This window comes from Hetaerina americana, unplaced genomic scaffold (genome assembly GCF_022747635.1).
Source record: "Hetaerina americana unplaced genomic scaffold, ioHetAmer1.1.p SCAF_4, whole genome shotgun sequence".
Taxonomy (NCBI): Eukaryota; Metazoa; Arthropoda; class Insecta; order Odonata; family Calopterygidae; genus Hetaerina; species Hetaerina americana.
This window is the reverse complement of record NW_027286985.1, coordinates 64700228-64723242: the sequence shown is the minus strand read 5'-3', so window position 1 is coordinate 64723242 and position 23015 is coordinate 64700228. Positions and strand designations below refer to the sequence as shown.

The 23015-nt window shown below is 34.8% G+C and overlaps 1 protein-coding gene across 1 annotated transcript in view; it reads right to left on the bottom strand.

Annotated features, from left to right (window-relative positions):
• The window catches only part of Arms (Ankyrin repeat-rich membrane spanning), a 53996-nt gene extending 36799 nt beyond the window's left edge, over positions 1–17197 (bottom strand). The window contains exons 1-16 of the mRNA XM_071590679.1: positions 17129–17197; positions 16090–16221; positions 15157–15255; positions 13983–14081; positions 13387–13584; positions 11055–11153; positions 10016–10207; positions 8648–8752; positions 8136–8234; positions 7674–7817; positions 6630–6762; positions 5752–5916; positions 4677–4884; positions 3936–4073; positions 2909–3057; positions 1812–1832 (exon numbers count right to left, since the gene is read on the bottom strand). Of these exons, the coding sequence (XP_071446780.1) occupies positions 1812–1832; positions 2909–3057; positions 3936–4073; positions 4677–4884; positions 5752–5916; positions 6630–6762; positions 7674–7817; positions 8136–8234; positions 8648–8752; positions 10016–10207; positions 11055–11153; positions 13387–13584; positions 13983–14081; positions 15157–15255; positions 16090–16200 (1960 nt within the window). The 5' untranslated portion in view covers positions 16201–16221; positions 17129–17197. The remainder of the gene's footprint in view (positions 1–1811; positions 1833–2908; positions 3058–3935; positions 4074–4676; positions 4885–5751; positions 5917–6629; positions 6763–7673; positions 7818–8135; positions 8235–8647; positions 8753–10015; positions 10208–11054; positions 11154–13386; positions 13585–13982; positions 14082–15156; positions 15256–16089; positions 16222–17128) is intronic.
• Between the last annotated feature and the right edge of the window lie 5818 nt (positions 17198–23015).

The window sequence follows — 23015 nt, the reverse complement described above, 5'->3', positions numbered from 1 at the left end:
CAAAATAAATTAATTCATTTTAAGTAATAAATTAGTTCATTTTTGGAAGAGAATGGGATAATGACACAACGTGTTCAAGATCAGAGAGAAATGCAAAAAATTGGTGAACTGCACTTTTGAAAGTGATTGCTGAATTAGAGTCATTCGATTATAACTTGCTGGTATGTACTGAAAGTGATCACTGAATGGTTTCAGAAAAAACCACAGCAGACACCATTTAGATCAGCTTCATTAAGTGATACATATATCCTTGACTCTTTATTTATTTACCATTTGCCTTGTACTAATTACTTTTATTTCTACTGCTACCATTCCTTGAATTTTTATTCAAAGGACATTCTTCAATTCTGTTAGTCGCTCATATCAGTAACCTTAAGAAAAATAAAAATGTATGCTTTCATTTCATTTTTTACTTGATTTTTTTTTACTTTGGTAAAGGGAAAACTGTATGGTGGAATGTGATAGGTGAGAATAGCTACTGCATTATTCTGTTGTTTGCCATTATATATAATGTGAGTTTTACTGCATATAACTTAACTGTAGAGTCACAAGACACCTTACTTCCTAAATATATGTATTTTGTCTACCCTCTCTTATGCCTATAACATTCAAAAGGCATCTAAGACCTTTGACACCTGTCAAAGATATTAAGACCCAATTTTGGACATTGCAGACATATGGAGGGGGAGAGAAAAAAACCCCAATGAAATCGGTTAGGAAATATGATGTCAGTGGAATAAAATCACAGCTGTGGCACTCTAAATTTACTGCACAGAGATTACAGTGAGCGTGTATGATTCTAATGCACTTACATGTCAAATTATTTTGTTCTACATATGATTATGTTATCCAAGTACATATCCACCAATAATGGCCAAGTAAGTGAAGACAAATATTTCTTAATAATTCATACTTGCCAAATGCAGAAACTTGATAACTATTAGATGGACATAATAAGTAATTATTTCATGTAAGTTCATATATATTCAAGCATATTTAACCCTTACAATACTAACCAAATGGTACACTTGGAAACATTTTTTTAGGCAAACTAAAACTACAATTCCATGAAACAAAATTTTGCAGCAAGTGTTCTCTGTAACCTATGCATAAAAATATCCTTCCTAGGCTTTTCACTAGCTGTGCACTAAATTACTGAGCCAGAAAAAGTAGCCACAATGTTGATTGAAAAAAAGTGAAAGAGTGGTTTTCAACCTAAATAAACAAGAGAAATTTCTTGATTTACTCAAAGACATATGAGTGACTATGAACGGCATGTACTTTTAAAGTGGTGCATATTTGATGAATTCCATCATGCAAATCTAATTAAACTATACCGACTGGATGCTATTACTATGTCTAATGTTAACTGCGGTAAAATCACTGGGAGAATTGCTGAGAAAAAGTTAAATTTCAAAACTTCCACATTTCTCTCGAGTTCAATAAACTCTTAAAATCCTTTTCCTTCCAAAAATTCTTTCAATTGCAAAACTTGGTTTTAATTTACTTACATACACATTTATAACACCGATGCACCTATTTTTTCCTCAAATATCTTATATGAAATAAATGGTACATCACTTTTTTTATGGTATGGTATATATATCTTGTTTTGGCTGGGATTACTTAGATGAGGTTTTTCCAATGATTTATTTACAACTATTAGTATTTCATGTAACTGAACACAGAAATTTCACATTGAGGGACATGCATGCAATTTTTTTATTCAGGATTTCCATTTCATTTATAACTGAAACTTATGTGAGCAAGCTTTTCACAAGTACACAAATAGCACCTATGTTATTCCTCACCCTTTCCAAAGGTCGTAAGACCTGTTCAGCCATAAGAAATGAACACACAAGAGTTAATTTTTAGAGAACATTATGTTTCTGGCTATGACAAAAACATATCTTGGCATGATTTAACAATGAGCAGCAGAATAGCACTTATAAGGTACAGTCACATACATTAAAGGTTTGAGCCAGTATTATTCCACTAAAAAAAAGCTCTGAACTTAGACCATGATAAAAATTAAAGTAGCAGGAAGATAATTAGGCAATAATAGGCATGTTTTACTGACCAGGATTCTAAAAATAATTTGAATACCCAAAAAACCTCTAAGTCATGCTAAGTAAATTTCAAAACATGTTTCTTTGAACAAATATAAATTTCATGCATTAGTAAAGAAATACTGAATCTGTACTGTTAAGATATTTATACTTTTTAGCTAATTAATAAGATAATTAGGTACCACTGGACTTCATGGATATTTTTAAAGTATTTAAAAATGACATAAATAAATGCACTTTCAGATAAAGATATTGTAGTAATATCAACATCTTTAAATTCTATACTGTTTTTTTTACGAACGTCAACTTTAAGAGCATACAGTGGTTGATTTATGAGAATCATGTATACTTATCACCACCACAAAGAAATTTCATGGCAAAACATAATTCTATGCAAGTATTAGGTGAAAAATAGATCAGACTTTTTATCATGATTCTTAAATGACAACAAAATTATAGCGCTGGAGAATGTATATATTGATGAGAGAAATTCTAAAACTTAAATACTAGATACATTTTGGAAAAAGTTGTGCATCATGCCATGCTATAATGCCAAATAAATGCATATGCCATCATATTTCAAACTCTAGTCCATAAATTAAGGTATTCCTATCCAATTTCTTTGTTGCTTGAAATTATGACAATTTGTACTTTCTAGTACATGGAAAATAAAACATTTAGAATTCTTGCTTTGAAACTTCAAATCCAATTGCCTAGTAAATTATGATGATTAAAGCACCATTAAATGTTGAAATGAAATTAGAAATATATAAGTCACTCATAAATTAAATTCCAATTATTAGCCTTCAAAATTAAGGGCAGGGTAAATAAATACTCACAGGGCCTTGGTCTGAATGCACGATATAACCGCGTTGGAATTGCCCCGTAATCTGCTTCAATAGCATCATAAAGTGAGGCCACCATTTGAACAACTGAACTCTCTCCCCCAGTGGTGTTGCTTACTCGAGTATTTTCAGAGAAATAAAACCTGTCAAAATATGTTCATAACTCTTGTTAAACAAAAAATACACAATAATTAACTGTACAAGTGCAATTAAATAAGATAGACACTCAAATTATAGCTTTTTTTAGTATATTGTATTTAAATACATAAAGGAAAATAAATATTCACTTGAGAAAAATAATTTCACATCCAATTTCTTGTAAGCATTAAACACACTTTATAATTTTCCACACTAGTTTTTATTAAGCAGGATCCACTAGTTTCAGTCTTTGAAATAATTTTCATGAGTTAAGTGATGCAAGACCATTGAAACTGGTTGGGTTTTCTCAAAAATAAAAAAAAGTCCTCAGGAAAAATTTATGCACATATTTATTTTTATCTTTTAGGATAAGAAAATGAAAACAATATCTTGAAAAGATCCAATGTATCAAATTATGAAACTTGAAAGAGAATTTTTAAGAAGTTTAATAAGTAATATTCTAACTTGAATAAGATCCAAGCCTCTGTGAAATACTTGGGCATCAAAATACTTAGCAGGCAATCTGATTTTGCTTGTACCACTAATACTACAGCATTCAAAACCAAATTACAATGGCTACCAATCAATTCTTCATTCAAAATTTAAGTAAAAAGGTATATGTACATACTATATACACTACACATTCTACTTTTAATACTTTGATGATATATATATCACAGAGTGTAACCATTTAATTTTAAATAAAGATGATTATGCAATCAAAGAAGATGAATAATAAAAGGTTTACTCAAAAAAATTACAATATGCCATATTTTGTGACATGACATAAATCCATGATTGTTTCAATTTAACAAATGTTTAATGCAAATATGCCCATTTTATGGGTAATTATAATATACCTTGTAGAAAACTTCATACTAACCTAATTGGCTGAGCTTGAAGACTTTCAAACCAACTATCACCTGGAGGATGGCAAAACATAACTTGTAATACCAGTTTTAGACTGTTAAGTTTACGAGTTAGTGAGGAATTTAAGTTGTAAGGCCAATACCAATCATATCTGCAATATAAACAGAAAATGAATGACACATTAAATAGGAAATAAATTATCGCAAAATATTTTTAAAAACATGAATGAAATACAAAATTCAAATTATATTGCATAAATCCATTGATGCATTATAAATCCATTGAATTACATTAAATCCATTGAATCCATGATTGCCTCAAGTAACACAATACTACGAAATTTAAGGCAATAAATATGATAAAAAATATTTAAAAAGCATGATATCCATAAGTTTATCATTTAATTTCAAAATTTAAGTCTATGACAAATATAATTTCCAATAAAATTTAGCCACTAAACTTAAGGAATGAAATGAATCTCAAGTAACAAAATCCACCACAAAAAGCAAATTTTCAAAGTCACAATAAGAATAAAGGATATTTGGTTACAATAAATTAAAATATAAAAATAATGATAATCAAAGGATACATAATATGATCCAAATATAGGCACAGCGATAAAAATTTGAACATTTATAATGTTATCACACTTCATTCTGCATAAATCTCAATAAAACATCATATATTCGCCCAAAGCTACTGTTTTGGAAATGAACAAACAAATGCTAGGGTTTAAATGTTAATGAAAACCTACCTTTGACTTCCATACCAAACAACCAACAACAATCCATATGTGATAGCAACAATGCCTCCTCCAGTGGACACACCCGCAATCCAAGAACGGGATGCTAAACCAGTGATAGCACCCCCAATCATGGCAATGTTGCAGACAGCCAAAAATAGCATGGAAGAGAACTGAAAGACTGGATCTACCCATTGCCTGGCGAAGTTATTCATTTCCTCTGAAATGGAATTGAGGTAGCTGTCAGTCACCTTAATAAATAATAACTTGAAGAGAGGAAATAAGCAGATGAATAATGGCAGCCATAATTTTAATGGTAGGATCAAAAAATCTTAGAAATTGGGAATATGTGCATTTGTTTCTAAGCTGTTAATAAAAACAAACCCAAATGACAGAAAGCTTAATTTATAAGATTTCTACCATTTTTACATACACCTTGAAGATTAGTATGCAGAGTTCTTCACAAATCATACATCACGGCAGAGTTTCTTTGAACTCCGTGATGATTTATGGTCAAATCTTTACTATACTACTTTCCAGGAAATCGGCTGGACTGAGTACACAAAATAATTACCCATTGGCTTAAAACCAATTCAAAGCTTATGTTCAAACACTCACAAGGCTGGTGACAACAAGTTAGTCATGGGATTTGGCAGCTCCTACTCCCTTATGGCAATATGTACTCACTTTTACATAGTACAGAATAATCACCAGAGCTTGAAAAAGCATGAACTCATATATTAAAACATAAGATTATAAGGAGATAAGTTAAATAATGAAGTAGGAATGATTCCAACGTAAAATGAGCCCATGTAATTGAAAAATAAGAAAGAATTGGCTGATATGTATCATGCACAATCATTTTATCATGATGAATGTTCCGAACAGTATGACTCATTAACCAAACCAAGCATCTTAACGTGACATTTCAAAAATTTCCAATGGACATTCTTCTTTATAGGTAGTATTTTTTTTAAAAGACATCAACCTATCTGTAAAAAAAGTATGAAGTTACATATATGTATTGTCCATCTTTAAATGATAAGGACTATTACTATATTTAGTCCAAGTAGTTTTGAATGCATACCTCTAAGTTTGCTCAATAGGAATGACTTCCCACTTCCCCACCTTGCATATAATCCTACTGTGATTGGTAAAGAGAGTGATGGCTCACTCAAAATGTCTGCTAATGCACTACTATACAGATCATAGCCAAGCATTGCTTCAGAATCCTCACTCGTGTTCAAGCGACCTGTATCAAATCAAAATAATTCAATTACAACATGTAATACTGCTTCCAGAATCCTAAAAAATAGAGTATATAATAAAAAAACAAAGGAATGAAATGGATTTGGATACTAATGCAATCATAATCCATAAACACTCATTCTTATTAACATGAGGTCCAATTTATTATTACTAATATCAATGTACTGGCTATGTGCATGAAAAAATTACTTCCTTTCATTGACCAACTGCAAAACTCATACACAGGTGACTGAAATATTTAGTGGTTATTACTTTTCTGAACGTTAAAGTTGCCATAAACATTAAAACTGCATTTCACCAAAAATTAATGAAAACATACATATCATCAATATAAATACATTCAGGAGGTGAAATCAATATAAAATTCTTAGGAGTTATAGTTGCTGAGTTTGAAATTGTGCTTTACCACAATAAAATATTTTAATAATAATTGCAATCTCTTTATGCATTATGAATATGATCGATCGGTATCATTAACGAGAATGCTACCACCAAATTTAAATCATAGCAACTCTAGTTGCTATTTTTGTGAAGGTATTTTATATGATACGACTAAAATCATGATAATTCATTGCACGGCATGATCTTTTTCATGAGAGCAAGCCTTGAACAAGCATAAAAAAAATGCATTTTAATTCTTTGAACACATTACTCTTTTCTTGAAGCATAAAAAATTCAACATGAGACCGAACTTACGTGCACCATATATCTGGCTCAAGATGGTTTTCTGATGACTCATATCAATATTGTACGGTGTTTCAGAGGCTCTGTTTGGTCTGTATAGAAGCTGGCTATTCTTTGGATTGCGTAAAAGCACCTCAACTATGCCCTAAAATTAAGGTTTTCATTAGGAAAAATATTCAAAAGAAATCTTATCCAATATTGGTATATGATTCATAGAGCCAAACTCTAATAGGGCTCTTTACAAAGGTTAAACAATAGCAATTTCACACCCAGTAAGTAACTTCATTCTTTTATTTTATAGCTAAATTGGCTTTCGATATTTTGCATAGAAATTTCTGACTAAAGCATCTAGAAAACCCATAAATGAGAAAGCAACATGACATTTACAAATACCAGAAAATACAATGACTAGAAACAGGGAAACCAGTGAAATAATGAAACTTGTGCTATTAAAGTTAAAAGCAGATTGAAATTTTAAACTCTTATGGTGAATTTTAAGTTAGCAAGTAGCAACATTATCTTACCACTTTTTAACTTGACACATTCATTTCATCGGTGAAAAACTAATGCTATTCTAATTATTTTAAAAGCCAATTTCCCCCAAGCATGAACATCTCACCCTAGCCTTTGAAGCAATAAAATTGAATTAATTGGAGTAAAATAACTCAAAAATAAGATCATGGAGGAGGCAGTGATGGCTCCACAAAATCCCACCTTGGGATTTCAAGGAATCATCCTCACAAGTAAAATGAGCATCAAATGTGATCAGTAATCGGGGGCTCAAATGTTTTATTCAATTACAATTAAGCTGGTTGAAATACAAATAATCACAACCAATAGTCCCAATTTTATTGCTGGCCAAATCATGGTATAAAGAGAAAAATTACAGATCAAATTTACTTGAAAATTTAACTGAGCCAATTGTTTTTGATTTTATCAATATAGCATTAAAACTTTTAAGATTTCCACAAAATGTCAAGGGTCAAAAAAGCTCTTCATTCCAGTGTCACTAATAACAAGGTACATACATCATAAAGCACCATGTTTAGTACGTACCTTAGAACGTGCTCGCATGGCTATATGTAGTGCAGTGTCACCCTTCTTATCAGCCGCAGTTACTTTTGCCTTCTTGTCCAAAAGCAGTTGCACTAGCTCAATGCTTCTAACACGGACAGCTCTTAACAATGCTGTGTCACCATCCTTCAAAAAAAAGAATATTTTAATAAACATAAAATCTGGTTATTGTTCACTGCCTAATCACCAGAAATAGATTAGTTGAACATTGATTTTTCTGTATTATTAATGAAATAAACATTCTAAACATTTGATATTCCCACTTTTCCTGCCTCAGTCAAAGCGGTGTTAAGCAGGCTAATTAGGTCAAAATTCTGTGATAAACACAACTGACAGTATTTGAGAAATAAAAATATTACAAATTACTTTAAGTTTAATATAATTCAGATCATGGTATAGATAAAGTGACAAAACAATTACATAGAATAATAGAGTTTCTTTTACCTTTGTGGCTATCTCAAGGTCTGGATTTGCTGTTAGAAGGATCCTAAGCATAGGTGCATTATTTTTTTCCACAGCCCAGTATGCTGCTGTTTTATGGTCCTTAATAAAAAAAATATTAGGTTTAATGGGCTAAAATAAGTAATTCACATACCAGTAATGTTTGATTTTAATTAAAAGTCACATTTAATAATAAATTACAAAGTTTATATTCTTAATAGGACTGAACCATTAGTAATACATATTTATATCTAATAGTGATAAAAGCTGGTTACCACCATGAAAATAAGTCCAATTTACATATTTTAATTGTCCATACAGGTTTCTCAAGTACTGGATATAATCAAGGTCATATTTTACCCAGTTGAAAAAGAAAACAATGACAACAGAAAGACACAGAATTCACCTTTGTTTTCGTCCATGGGGGCACCATTAATGAATGAGATAATAGGACATGGATTCCCTGGCTATAATAGCTAAAAATTAGTCAATATTCAAATAACATGTACTCTCACCTTTCCAGGAATGTCTACATCTGCGTACTTCTTTAGAAGGGATTCCACTACCCCCCTGTGACCTCCCTTAACAGCATGAATGAGATTTGTATCACCAGCTCTGTCCTAATAAAACCGAAAATCAGAAATAAAATATGAAAATTCATTTACACCAGTGCACTGATTACATGTCCAAAATCTGGTTACATGAAGGAAGGATTATTCATTGACTTCAACTAGGCAACATCCATCCCATCCTATCATATATAAGCATAATAATGCACCATGATGAGTCTCCCAAAACACCTTTAAGACATACTCTTCTTCCTCTTCTGATGCCAGAGCAATCTTATTTTCATTTCCTTCAGAAAAAAATAATGAGTCAGCACCCGAATTAGCTGAAAAAGCTATTCAGAAAACATTGCCAAAATGTTCATAAGAAATCATGATTTAGTGCCGGAAGATGTAAAATTAGGCCCTGTGCACTAATTATTTGGTAGAAGGGGAGGTAAGCGACGTTCATTAGTTTGCCCTGCAGAACACTTTATCTGAGAACACTTGGAAATGGAATATCACATCCATCACTCGAGACATTAAAATATGGATCCCTTTGCACTTATCATTATGAGAAGACTAATGCTGATTTCGGGTCTCTCTTCACCCTTCCTCCATTCCCTGAACATCCTGATAGCCACCAAATTACCCACCTAGCCCTAATGGCACAAATGACCCAACTTAATCTTTATGGTAGCAATATTAGTCATAAAGAGTTAACTACAAGAAATAGAATATTAATTTTGAACAATTGTCAGTTTAGTTCATTCCAACACCTCTGAATAGGCATGTAAAAATAAGTACATCTCATAAAATAACAAATATATCACTATGACAATTTCTATGACAATGTAAAACTCAATGTACTGGATAACCTCAATGAACTTAGAACTAATCCCACCAACAGACCACCAGTCAATATATTTGTACTTAACCTATATCAAAATTAACCTCAAATTCAATATCTTCAACAAATGGACAAACACCATCTAATTTTGACTCTATAAAAAACAAACTGCATGTGTAAGTCATGACTTCCATTAAAATATTAATTTTATCATAACCTTATTCATGTACTTTATTTCTTACAATCACATGCTTAAGGTAATTATTCATATTTCACATTTGTGTGATTACTTTTTACCTAATTACACTTTTTTTAGTTGTCCCGACACTCATTAAGTTTTTATTACATAACAATTCATTTACATACATTGGATGGATTTGATCTGGAATATTTATGATAACGGAGATGGTAATTTAATGATTTTGAAATGACTAAAATGTTCACAAAATACACAAAATATGCATTAATAAAATTGCATCAGGCCTTACTTGTATGTTGATGTAAGCACCAGCATTTAGTAGAGCGATGACTATGGGCATGTGTCCATCCTTGCAAGCATGGGTCAGTGCTGTGCAACCATCAGTATCAACAGCATTTGTATTTGGTCTATGTTCCAACAGCCTATGAACTACATCCGAATATCCACCAATTGTGGCCACTAACAATGGAGTCCATGAATACTGAAAAAGCCAATGATACATTTAAAAAATACTCCATCCACACATTTAAAAAGTAATCATGTAACAAAGGATAAAAATAAAGGATAAAATACCTGAGCATTCAACTTAAGATATTATAAATAAAGGTATGGTTAATGGCTAATTTTATTCTTTCCTATACCACAACAGTCACCATTGATGTAACATATCTTTTACTGAATTTCAGATGTGTGGTAGGGATGCCTCCGGGATAATACAAGAATTCAGGCATATTTTAAGAGTAAAATTGTTTCAAAAAGTAGGAACAACAGGATATTTCCCTAAGTAAAAATTTGGGATAGCAAATTTACTGCCTCAGAAAACATCAGAAAAGAGACATTTAGGCTAATAGTAGTAATCGAGTAATCATTATGCTTTGCTGGAATTTCAATCCTATTGCCTTGGAATTTCAAAATGAGTGCATTTATTTTTTCTGAAAAAACCTATGATGACTACTTCTCATTTAATAAAGATTATCGATAGAGCATGGAAACTTTTCACTTTTTCAACAAAAATATTTCAACTGATTCCTCGGCACCAATTTGTCTTTCAAGACAAAAACCTTTTTCCTAGAGTTAATTTAAAAGAAAATTAGGATTCATATTCTATTCCAATACATTCTCATTTAATGACAAGGATGAGATATATCAATATATACATACATGTATTACCAAAAAATAATTGCTGGAAAGATAGCATACACAATTGGATTGTTTCATGTAAATAATAAATTATCTATTGATTAAAGGATAGTTAAATGAAGTTTACACATCCCTGACATAAAATGACCAATCATTGATGAAAAATTATACGAATATGGATAACTAACCATGCCAGCTGCATCCACATTTGCCCCAGCTCTGAGAAGGGCTTCCACTATTTCTAGGTGGCCTTTGCGACAAGCCCAAACAAGGGCAGATGTGCCATACTGTAATTTAAGCAACATAAGACCAAATTTATTAAAAGCTGGTAGTCTACATTAGAGAGAAATGATAAAAAAATATTAGCATTACAAAGAGCACTCTTGAACCTCAGTACTTCTTTGGTAGGAATCAATGAGCTCTGAACAGGCTTAATACTAAAGTTACTGGTATCAGTGTTATAACTAATTTCCATTTACTATTGCTGCAATTTTAATGCTTAAAATTAATACTTTACATAAATCAAAATACCTTTCTGAACTAAATATGAACATTTTGGAACATAAATACCTGATCCACAATAAGGTATATTACAAATTAGCTTTACCGATTGTTAGTGGACATTTTCATGGTAAGGAGAGGTATAAAAATTTAAAAGATGACATCATCCAAAGCAGAATGGAAATGGTGTTACTGATACAAAATTAAAAGTCCAATATTTTTATCAAACTTTAAGGTCAGGTGGCACAAAAAATATCGTTCTCAGCACTAGGCACCCCAATACTAACATAAATAACATCACTGAATTAGTTGTATTATATCTCACATCATTGTAGGGAGTTGATGCAGTGGGTAATAAATTGAAGAAGTAATGAAGACATCAACATCATGTATTAACAATATTGAAAAACTTGACTCTGTACTTGCTAGTTTAAAAATGACACCTTGAAAATTGATGAAATGGCTTGCCATGGAATTATAAAGTCACACTAGCCTCATAAAATTATTCCCTTTAGCTACACTCTCTTTGGAAGAAGGATATAAAAAATGTTACCAAATACTAATGAAAATAACAGGATTCTCATTGCTAAAATAATTTATATTGCATCATCTATACATAATTAACAAACTGTGGAAAGTGCACAGCAATAGTAGAAAAATCCCATCTCTGAGCTTAGTCTATGATGGAAATTCATCTATAGACTGGTAATTATGATTGATTTTACATACATATATTATTTATAATACTATCTGATTATAAATAATAGTCTTCTCACTGAGATTTACCCTTACTTTTAGTTATGAAGTATTATCAAAACAGCATTTAACACCTAATGCTGCTAAATCAACTAAGTGCAAAGATTAAAATTTAACCACCCGCAGACAAGATGTTAGTTTCAATAAAAAAAAGAGTAAACAGAGCTTTGTATATCTAACTTTAAAGATAAGCTCAAGTCATCGGTTATATAATATTGAGAGAGATCCTAATCATCACCAAAAATATCTGGGAGGATGCAGTAGAGGGGAATGGAGGAGAGTGAAGGCTTGAAAATTTTTTATTGGTCGCCAATAACTAGGAACCAAATATTCATGGCATGGAAAATCAAAGATACAGCAAGAGCACATGTCAACCACTCCACCAGACTTAACAAACCACAGAAAAACAACCCCATATCTCATGCATGAATCAACCTTTGCACCACCTATTCCTCAGGATTCCACAGACTGAAAACTTCTTAAGGAACTATTTCCTATTTTACACAATAATGATGCTACCTCATCTACCCTAATGCCCCTCTCTTACATACAGATGACCTGCCAATTTCAGAAACATTCTGAGATCCACCAACTTTTTGCTCCCCCTTACAAATTTCCTCATCTTTCCCCTACTTGGAACCGCCCCCAAAGTAAAACAGGTCCACTTGTCAGGCTGCTCCCCTTTCCCCACATCCACTCATTGCCTGCCCAACTTGTTACCATGTTAATTGCCTCTCCAAAAACTTTATTTATCTTTTGACATGCAATCAATTCTCTTCATTTTACATAGGCGAATGCATTACTCCCATGTCCATCCGCATGAACTGTTACTCCTTTAATTCTGCCTCACTCTCATCTCCTCCTATCCCTTCAAACACAAATTCCCACAACCTTTCCTTTGACCAGTGTTTCTCCCAAACCATCCTAGAATCTCTACCTGATTCAACTACCAATATAGATGTGAGAACTTGCTAACTTTCACACATATTAGCTTTCCGATCTTTTGAAATTCCTGGGGTCAACTATTACCACTAGATCCTTCCCAGCATACCCTGCACCTCCCATTCCCCAGCCCTTGCACTTGCTCTGCCCAAAACCTTACAGTCTGACCTGAAGAAGGCCTCAGAGAAAGCCGAAAGCTTAAATTTTCTATCCACACACATATATATTTATACATACATTCATACATACACACACATACAGAGTTGTAAAACTTGTAGAGGATGGTGAATAATACTACATGAATAACTCCAGAAAAATTACCTTGTCTGCAATGTTGGGTTTTGCACCATGAGCCAAGAGATCATTAACGATTTGTGTGTGTCCTCGGCCAGCTGCCCACAGGAGAGATGGAATGTGATAATTGCCATGTGCGGCCACATCAGCTCCCTTCTCCAGCAATAGATGTGCTGTCTCTGTCCTCCCCTTATAGCAGGCCCACATAAGTGCTGTCCAACCACCCTGAAACATTAAATTATTTACTGAACATCCTCTTTTTCAACCAATGGCCTAAAGGTGGCCAAGTCATTAGAGAACATTGCTGTACAACTTAATTGCGATGCATAAAACATGCAAAAGATAAGGCACTCAAGGACAGAAGTGTTTTAACTCCTTTAAAACTCAATTCAAAGAAAGTGTGCAATATGGAAATGGAAAAAAGTTTGTCAGGGCACAACATGAGGAACTTAAGTTCTTGGAACACGTTTCTCAGGGCATAGGAATTTCAGTGATGAAACAATAACTCTTAATTACTGAATTACAAGTAATCTTAATCATTGAAGAACAACAATTTTAAATGACTGTATAGAGGAGATTGATCAAGAGTACTACGATTTAATAATTCATGATCCAAGGCTTACCATATCTCTATGCTCCAAAGTAGCTCCTTGATCCAACAGCATAGAAACAATATCTGTGTGACCTTCTTTAGCAGCACATAGGAGTGCTGACCAGTTGTCCTTTATTTTTGGAGAAATAAATTGGTTATGTATTTTCAGGCAATACTGTGAACTGGTAACATAAGATCTGTTGAAAGAATGCTCAAGGAAAGAGTTATAGTCAATGTTGAACCTACACAAATTCCTAAGGTTATTTACGTGATTAACATTATGAAGTTGACTAAGGAAATTAAAATTGGTAACATAGAATAAACAAATATGTAAATTTTCCCACTGAATTCTGTAAAAAGGGGCATGGTAGTCACTGAGCAATTGACTTGAGAGGCCAGGTCCGACTCCAGGTGATACCTCTGGGCTGCCTCAGCAGCACCCAACCTGTGTGACTTTCTCAGTACCAGACGTTCCTGGGATACCAAAGGTGGCACAGGGGAAAGGAGCTGGCCTCCCTAATAATGCGTGCATTTCACATACCATAAAGGCCTTAGGGTGAGTTGAGCACTACACTAACTTATCAAACAAACTAGGTTGATTTACTGTGGAATATTGAATGAAAATTTATGGAGTAGTTTATTCTAGTTTGATGGCTATTGGAAATTTTTCCCCAGTGACACCAGATGTAAAGCATCTCCAATCATATAGTAATACTCAATATTATGATGGAATTAGTCTGTTTGAAGTTATCTACTCTTAAAAAAAAAGACTAACAGATACTTCCTAGCAGACTCCTTATCCTTTAATTTTTATATGCATGTATATTGATTTAATGTTCATTTTAACAAGGTAAGACCAAACTTAAGGTTGCCAATCTAACATATACAAGGTTCTATTAATTATTCTTCCAGAAAAAACTTCATATTCATAAAATAAATACCCCATGAGAATGAAAAAATCCCATCATATAAAAAAATCAGGGCAACACTACAGATGAATATTTGGATGAACTTAACCTTTGTACTTCATATGATTGCTCAAAAAAAAACAGCTGAATGACCCCCACATGAGGACATCTCCATCATACAAATGTTCAGTAATTTATATCAGGTACATAGTTATGGAAATTGAAAGAAATGAATAGCTTTCCGGTAAAAATTATAAAGACTGAGGTACTGAAGAGTGTTTAGCATTAGGCACTCACCCCATCTTCTGCATTGGCTTCAGCTCCATGGTTCAGGAGCTCTCTCACAAATGTCAGCTTTCCTTTAGTGGCAGCCACCATAAGAGGAGTAGTGCCATTCTGGAAAAACCAAGAGTAACATTAGTAGCACAATGTACGTAGCAGTTTGCATCACCATGGCTCAAATTCATTCATAATTATAGGTGGACTCACAACAGGAATTCAAAAAGCATATGAAATTGAAAAATTTTTAATGAGAAACTATCATTTAATAGCACCGATATCCAAAAAGTTGTTCCACCTATCAACCACCATCAGAAATCTTAAAAAATGCTTTGATTGATTTGAACCCAATTTATTTCCTTTAAGTCATCCTTCAATTGCCCTAATTAGCATGTCTTCAGAAAACATGGATCGACAATATCAGCAGTATGTCTTAAATTTCTTTCAAGCATAACTTGAAAGAAACAGAAGATCCTGAGGAAGACTAAAAGGGGAAGGTGCCTTTCATACATCTTGAGGAAGCTAATCAATGATAGATTTTACGTAAATTATTTCACCTAATGAAGTTTGCTTATCAGAAATCATAAGTCTAATTCTACACATTCTCCCAGGTTGTGGAAAAATAGTTTTTTTTCCCCCCTAGAAGCAAAGTAAAATTTAACCCGCATACTGGCACTAGCATAAAATTGACAAGAATCCAGATGAAACTTTGAAGTGCCCACACTTATTAATATTCTAGTCTCAATTGAATCTCAACCTGGCTACTGTCATTATTGTTTACTGACTCTTTCCCAGAAAGCATCCCATAGTTTATCATTCAAGAAAACAACAACATTGGTTACTCATGTCTGATAACTATGCATGAATGGCAATATTATTTCTCTGCATTATTGAAAGGATAATGTAAGTAAAGACCCACACATAATTAACATAAAATACCATTCAAATTACCTCATCTCGATCATCAACAAGTACTCTCTTGTTCTCCAAAAAATTTTGTAATCCTTGCAAGTTGTCCTCCTGTATGAATCCAACAATGGAACGAAAGGTGATTGAGGCCATGGATTCACTGTTGTGAAGGGTCTGAAAAAATATATTTAGTGATTAGAGCATAGCTTTAACAAGCAAAAAGTTACATGCGAATGTCAAGCATCAATAAGGTGTTAAAGAGCAATCAGATGGAGGACAAAACATTAGTGAGTCTTTCAACTTCCACAAAAATAATAACAATATATGTTTACATAAAAAAAGTAAAATTTTAAGCATAAATTCTATTAATGCAAAATAATATATGCATATGTATGACATGCTGTCTACAGGATAACAGCAAAAAATACTAAAACTACAAATCAAATCAAGTATTGCCATATGCAATGCATGAAATATGGCACTATGTTAAAGATAAATATGAAATCAGCAAGTCAATACAATTAAAGAAATAAAACATAAGTATACAACTTCATTGCCAGTGGTTCATGAAACTGTTCAGAGAAAAGCATTTTCATGCAGTCTCTGAAACAGGACATGTGATTATATCAAAACTAGACATGTTTATCTTAGTCCAAAAATAAGATAATAGTGGTCTTCCAACAAAGACTACTATATTATACTACCATATTGAATTTTTTCTCAAGATTGAACTTCACAGTTTCATTGTCATTGGCAGAGGAATATATTAGGATATGTGTACTTTCAAGCATTTCTGAAAGTTTTCCAGCGAAAAATTTGAATGAAATACTTTAATACTACGAAGAGCAATTATGCACTTTGATAAGCAGCTGTTGAGGGAAAACATTCCAGGTGTTTTTCTTCAATTGCAAAGATACTTACACCTATTCATAAATACAATTCAGATATGTACTAAGGTGAATATGACAATCCTGAGATGAAAGTGGGTGAATTATGCTTCATGTCAAGACTTTCACGAATGCTATGAAGGTCCTTGAAAGGAGTTAGCATATTTTATGCACATACAAACACACACACACACATCATAGAAGGCAGTTAAAGATTCAAAAGAATCAAATAATTCCAGTCCACGTTTGGTGGCTTCATGCACCAGAAAACATGTGTTAACACCCTGTCGTCATGGATGCTGTGAAACACTTCATCATGCAGAAATTGTTCAGTAGTTCACAAAAGAGCAGGAAAATGTCCTAAAGAATCACATCAAAATGCAACATTAACAGAATCCAACCACAGACGAACAAACAGATGCAAAGAACGTGGCATTTTTTTTTGACATTAACTGTTTGCGACCCCCTCCACATGAGGGAAAAGCTGAATTTCCTCGCTCTTGTTCCAATCCCAGCTCCAAAGCTCTCCTCCTGTGCAGGTGCGGGAGAAGAAGAAAAGTGCATTCTGGAATGCAACCAACGGAATGCAGAGAATTTGTTGTCATGCCACAATTTAAACTCATCCCAATCAGAAAGAGTCCCAACAAATATCCTAGGCAACTCTTTTCCAAAAGGCAAACTATTACTACACATTCAAAATACTCAGAGTAATACTAGGTTTTCAACAATTATTTAAGACAAAATACATATAAAATTGGTAACAAAGCAATATTACTATGGGCAGAAGTCCAGAGACAAGAGAAACTTAATTTGAACCACACTTCATTTATATTACAGTGAATCATATTGATTTAACATTCCTACTATGAGAACAAGACAATAAAATAGTTTTATAAAAAGATGATCACATTATATTTTGAATTCTGTGAAAATTGATAAAACTGATGAAAATTCAATGTCATACCAACCACCATTCCAATTCAATCATGACTGTGAAAGACAGAAACCTATAAACCATTTTTGCATTTTACAGCTAATTACAATGAACTATCAAAAATACCTGCTGATATGGAAATAATTGTACCAATTCTCGTTACCATTTTTGCATGCTAACACATAGTTTCTACTTTGAAGGTTAATCATGTCTACTCATGGCAAAAATATTATTACACAAACCCATTTCAATCAAAGTTGGTCTATAATCTTTCAATTTAATTTTAAATTCTGAGTATATTAGATTTAAATAGAACAGATTTTTTAATGAACAGAGCTTATTGCAGAGTTTGTAATGAAAAAATAAACATATTTATTAACATGTTACATGAGCAGATTTTTCATGAGGCTAATACCAACTTAAGAGTGAAATAAGTTCAGTAACAGAACTTCTTAACGTAAAGGTTATTATAAAAGTCGGTCCAAATCATTTAAATTTCACTCAAATACACCTTCAACCAATATTGGAAAGCTCAAACACCACTTATGTTTATGGAAAAAATGAAAGACCCTTATTGAAATATATAACATACATGCAAGAAATTCTTATGAAATTCCCAGTTTGTTCACCACACAGATGAAAAATTGCATCAACTTGTACATCAGCCAACATATGTTATCACAAACTAAACTATATTAAAGACAGCATTTGTGCTAGGCAAAATGACAAAGTTTTCATAGTAATCTAATATTTACTATCAAACTACTAGTTGCAAAGTTCATGCTCTAAGGCACATCATACAGATTCTGAGCTAAATAAATCTATGAAAGTTTTATAAGTAATTGAATTTCAAGATGAATGTTTAAAAATACCTGCATATAACTCAAAATCAAAAATATTCCTCTACACACTGTGCTAATAAAATGAATACATGCAAACTCCAAAAAGCTTTTATTCATATTTCCTATTATTTTAAGGCTTCTTGTCCACAAAAAATACACACACTACCCGAAACTAATTAATCTAAATTTATAGCAGCTCTTGATCAAGTTTGTAGAGGAAGCTTCCGAAAGACCTCTCCCCAGACAGTGACATTATCAAGCACAATTTACTTCTTCCTCATAGTTATTACACAAGATGAATTACTATGACTTTACACAAATGTTGATTTATAAGTAAAAAAAAGGAAGCAGAAAATGGTGCAATGGGAAACTAAATCACAGCCTGGTAAAAGGTGGCCTTGATTCTTTACTACTACAATACATTGATCAAGTTTTTATCATGGAAGAAGGCTCACACCTTTGATATTAGGGCTGAAGTGCATTGGTTAGCTGTTGTTAGTTGCATTTATATATCCAGACGTGTATCTTAACCGTGTGTGAATGCCTCCTTAGGATGGGGAAGCTGAACTTCCGGGTGTCCTGGCTTGAGGTTGATGCACCCAGTTCCTGGGGTGTGGATGTTGGCGGAGACAGAAGACTCTGAAGAAGTGAGTTTCTTACTGATGGTGGAGCAGTCTGCGGCTCAGGTATATGAAGCAGATCAAGGGATGGGGGTGATACTTTTGAGAATGATACACAATGCTTATTCTGGACTGGAGGAATATCCAATCTAAGCGATTGTCTTGTGGACTGATGGGAAAGTGAGGTGGAGTCATTTAGTATCATTTTACTAGCAGGTCCATCCTGGTTTGAGCCTGACTCCATAGATTTCCTCCGTGATTTGTGTTTTACAATTCTCTTTCCAATGAGAGTTTCCACTGGATTTTTATCCAAGTGCTTTAATTCACTTCTGCCATCACTATTTCTTGATTGGTCGCAAGTACCTCTGGAAAGAGAATCATTAGGTTCGACTTCATCTTCATTTGATTTTGAACTCGATTCTGGGTTTAGTGCATGTTCTTTTTCTGCCATCTTCTGTGTCTTCATTGATTTGTCACCATTCATAGTTAGGTCACAAGGGCAATCCAAATTAGTTGATGCCTCATTGATTGAAGATGGCACACCATCTCCAAATATCTCTGGAGAAGTTAATTTGGAGAAGCTCTCCCGGAAGGCTACTCTTGCTTCTGCAAGCGAGAGTGTTCCTCCATGGCGGGAAACCATCTCAGACCATCTTTGATGACTTTGGCTTCTCAGGTCACTTTCTTGCTCCACTTGAATTGCAACTTCACCAGTCGATTTTTTCAATTCGGTGCAAGGGGCAGTTCGTCCCGGAAACGAAAGTTCAGTCCGCTCCTCGGTGGGAGAGATGTCCACCGCACAGTTCCCCGAGGCTTGATCTCCTTTGAGGACTAGGTTTTCCAAATCCGTGCCATTGTCACCGATATAAAACGCGCATCGGGAAAGGGATTTGCCAAACGAGTCAAGACGAAACCTTTTGTCGCTTTTCTTGGTATTCGCCTCGATTGAGTCAGGTGTGCCATGGGGGTGACGTCCACCACCATCTTCGGCACCCTGGATGCGGTCAGGGGGCCAACACCCACCAACGTCCTCGTGCTCTTCGACAACTGAGCATTGTGGACCGCCAGCGACGACGGCGTCCTCGGACGACACCACCGAGCCGTTGTTACTCTTGAAGTTGCACGGCAATGACCTCTCGGCAGTTCCCTCCAAGGAGTCCTCGGCTTCTTCTTCCTCTTCCCCCTCCTCCTCTTCTTCCGATAATAAATAAGGGGATCCTAGAGTGATAGCGGCACTGTCGCTAGCGCTGCCCCGAAGAGCGATGGGATCTCCGTCATCGGTGGAGGCCAGTGTCACTAGTACGCGAGGGCAACTTCCCACCCTTCGTCCACCGACCCTGGTGTTGACTTCTCTCTTACGCCACCACGCCTTCATAATCCTTTCCCGGCCGACGATGGCTTTGAAAAATGAAGTTTTGTCCCACCAAGCGATCAAAACGTTTATGTTAACCACCCTAGGTGGAGGTTAAGGTAAGGGAATGCGACGACCGGCACTTTGACCTCATTAGTTCTATATATTTCAACAGATAACGACACCGTTTCAACATTCAAGTTTGAACCTTTTATGTCTTCAAGTGTTCTTCTCGACGCACTAGAGATCGCTGCGTTGAGTAAACGAATATATTCACCACATCTACGAATCTAAACTGGGAATCACTTGGCCCCAGAAGCGTGCTTTTTCCCTCCTCACACAAGAGGTAAAAGGCATGAAAGAATCACATTCACTTCCTCAAAAAAGTCCAATTTCCTCGTAAGGTGCTTAAGTTTCAAAGTTGATAGTAACTATCCGAGGTGATCATCTTTCGGTTGGGGATCCTTTTCTTCTCCTGCACATTCGCCGAATGCAACGAAATCAACAAAAAAGAGACAGTACTTAACAAAATAAAGAATGAAAACACTTTAAAAAATCAATGTCAAGATAAAGATATAACTGACTTGCTGGGCGGTGTAATGAGGATATACAGAGTTGCTTCCTGGTGAGTTGGTAGGAATACAATCTCTACAACGAGAACGGAAAAATAAAACAGGAGTTTTAAGGGGTTCGTGGTCCGTTGACAGGACGCAAACTTCAGTTACAGCGGCTGGCAAGAAAGGGAGAAACGAGAAAATTACAAACGAACCAAGTTCGACTATTTTCGTATCCTTCCGAGAGTAATCGCAGCCGTGTTAATACAACGATAAGAAAATTGCAGTGTGGCGAGAGTCAGGGGGGCAGGAAATATTTCACCCAACGCACCATTTCGCTTCTCCCACGGCAATCGCAGATGCGATCTTGGCGCGACTTCGCCAATGTTGGTCCACGTGGTGGCGCGGCCGGCATCCGGCCAAATCGCCGTAAATGATAGATTCGAGTGGAACGGTGGGGGGAGGGGGGATAGGCAAGCGAGCGGGGAAACGAGAGAGACTCCTCTCGGCACAGCCGGCTGAATGACAACCTCCGCCCAACGAAATAGACGCTTCATCTTATTCCATCTCTGACGTAAATACCCCGGTCTTCTTCCACATCCACCTGCTACGCCACCCGCTCTCCCCACTCACGCAGTGCAGACGCACTTTCATTGACTTCAAAGACACTCCTCTATATGCGCCGAGACGTCGTTGGCTCCCATCGAGTGAGCCGGAAACAGTCATTCGAAGAGGCAAGAACCATGTGCCAGTTCACAGCTAAAGGGCATTTTCTTTCTACTAGTAGTTATTTCCATGATAATTCTGCACCCAAACCAAGATGTTTCGATGTTTTTTGAGATTAGAACAAAATGAGAAAAAAATTCGTTTTAGCGATTCAGACTCGCTAATAACGGAAATGAACATCGTTCGTCCGCAAATTTAGTCATTTTTAGCATTAAAACGGTCAAAGCAGAGAAATATTATACGCTATAAATTGCATACTGAAGCAAAGGTTAATCTTGTGGGTATCGAAAATGACGGCGGATCAAAAGTGAGCGAAGTAAATACTTGGCTCGACCATAAAATAAATAAATACAATTTACATTAAGGCAAGAGTTTTGATCCAGTAGTAGTGCACTGAATGGAAAATAGTTCTCTCTATTCTGCGAAATATCATCTGAATGCGAAGAAATCTGCATTTGGACGATGGTCATATTAGTGATCAGCACGCGGAAAAAATAAAACCTTCGCCATTTGGCGCCGAACGTAAAGGGAATGTCCAACGTCAGTTTAGGAAGATGAAAACTCGCGAGTAACTGCGCGGTTCCATTCGCAAATTATATCTTCTAGTCCAGAAATGAAATGAGAATTATTTAGAAGAAAATACAGCGGAAGTCTCAACACCCGATGGTTAAATACTACCTCGTAAGTTTTTACTTGCCACTATGATCAACTTTAATCTGCGGTTCCCGAACTTATTTGCTCACGCAGCCTTTTCTTCGAACGTGAAATATCAGAAAAGTTATCACACGGTAAAAGTTCGCTCGTGTAAAATTGGCCAAAGGTAGCACATTTTCTGCTAGCCTAAACATACAGGTATATCATTGGTATTTCGCAAATTAATGCATAGACATAAGGCAGCCTCGAAGGGCGCTAATTTATCGGCCATAGACGATGACAGAACAGTTGCGCGGGATGAGGATTTTTACGGTTGAATTTCAAGTTGACCAGCGAGTACAAATGAGCAATCAGTTACACATGCATTCTAAATATACTCTTAGATAAATTTACTACTTGC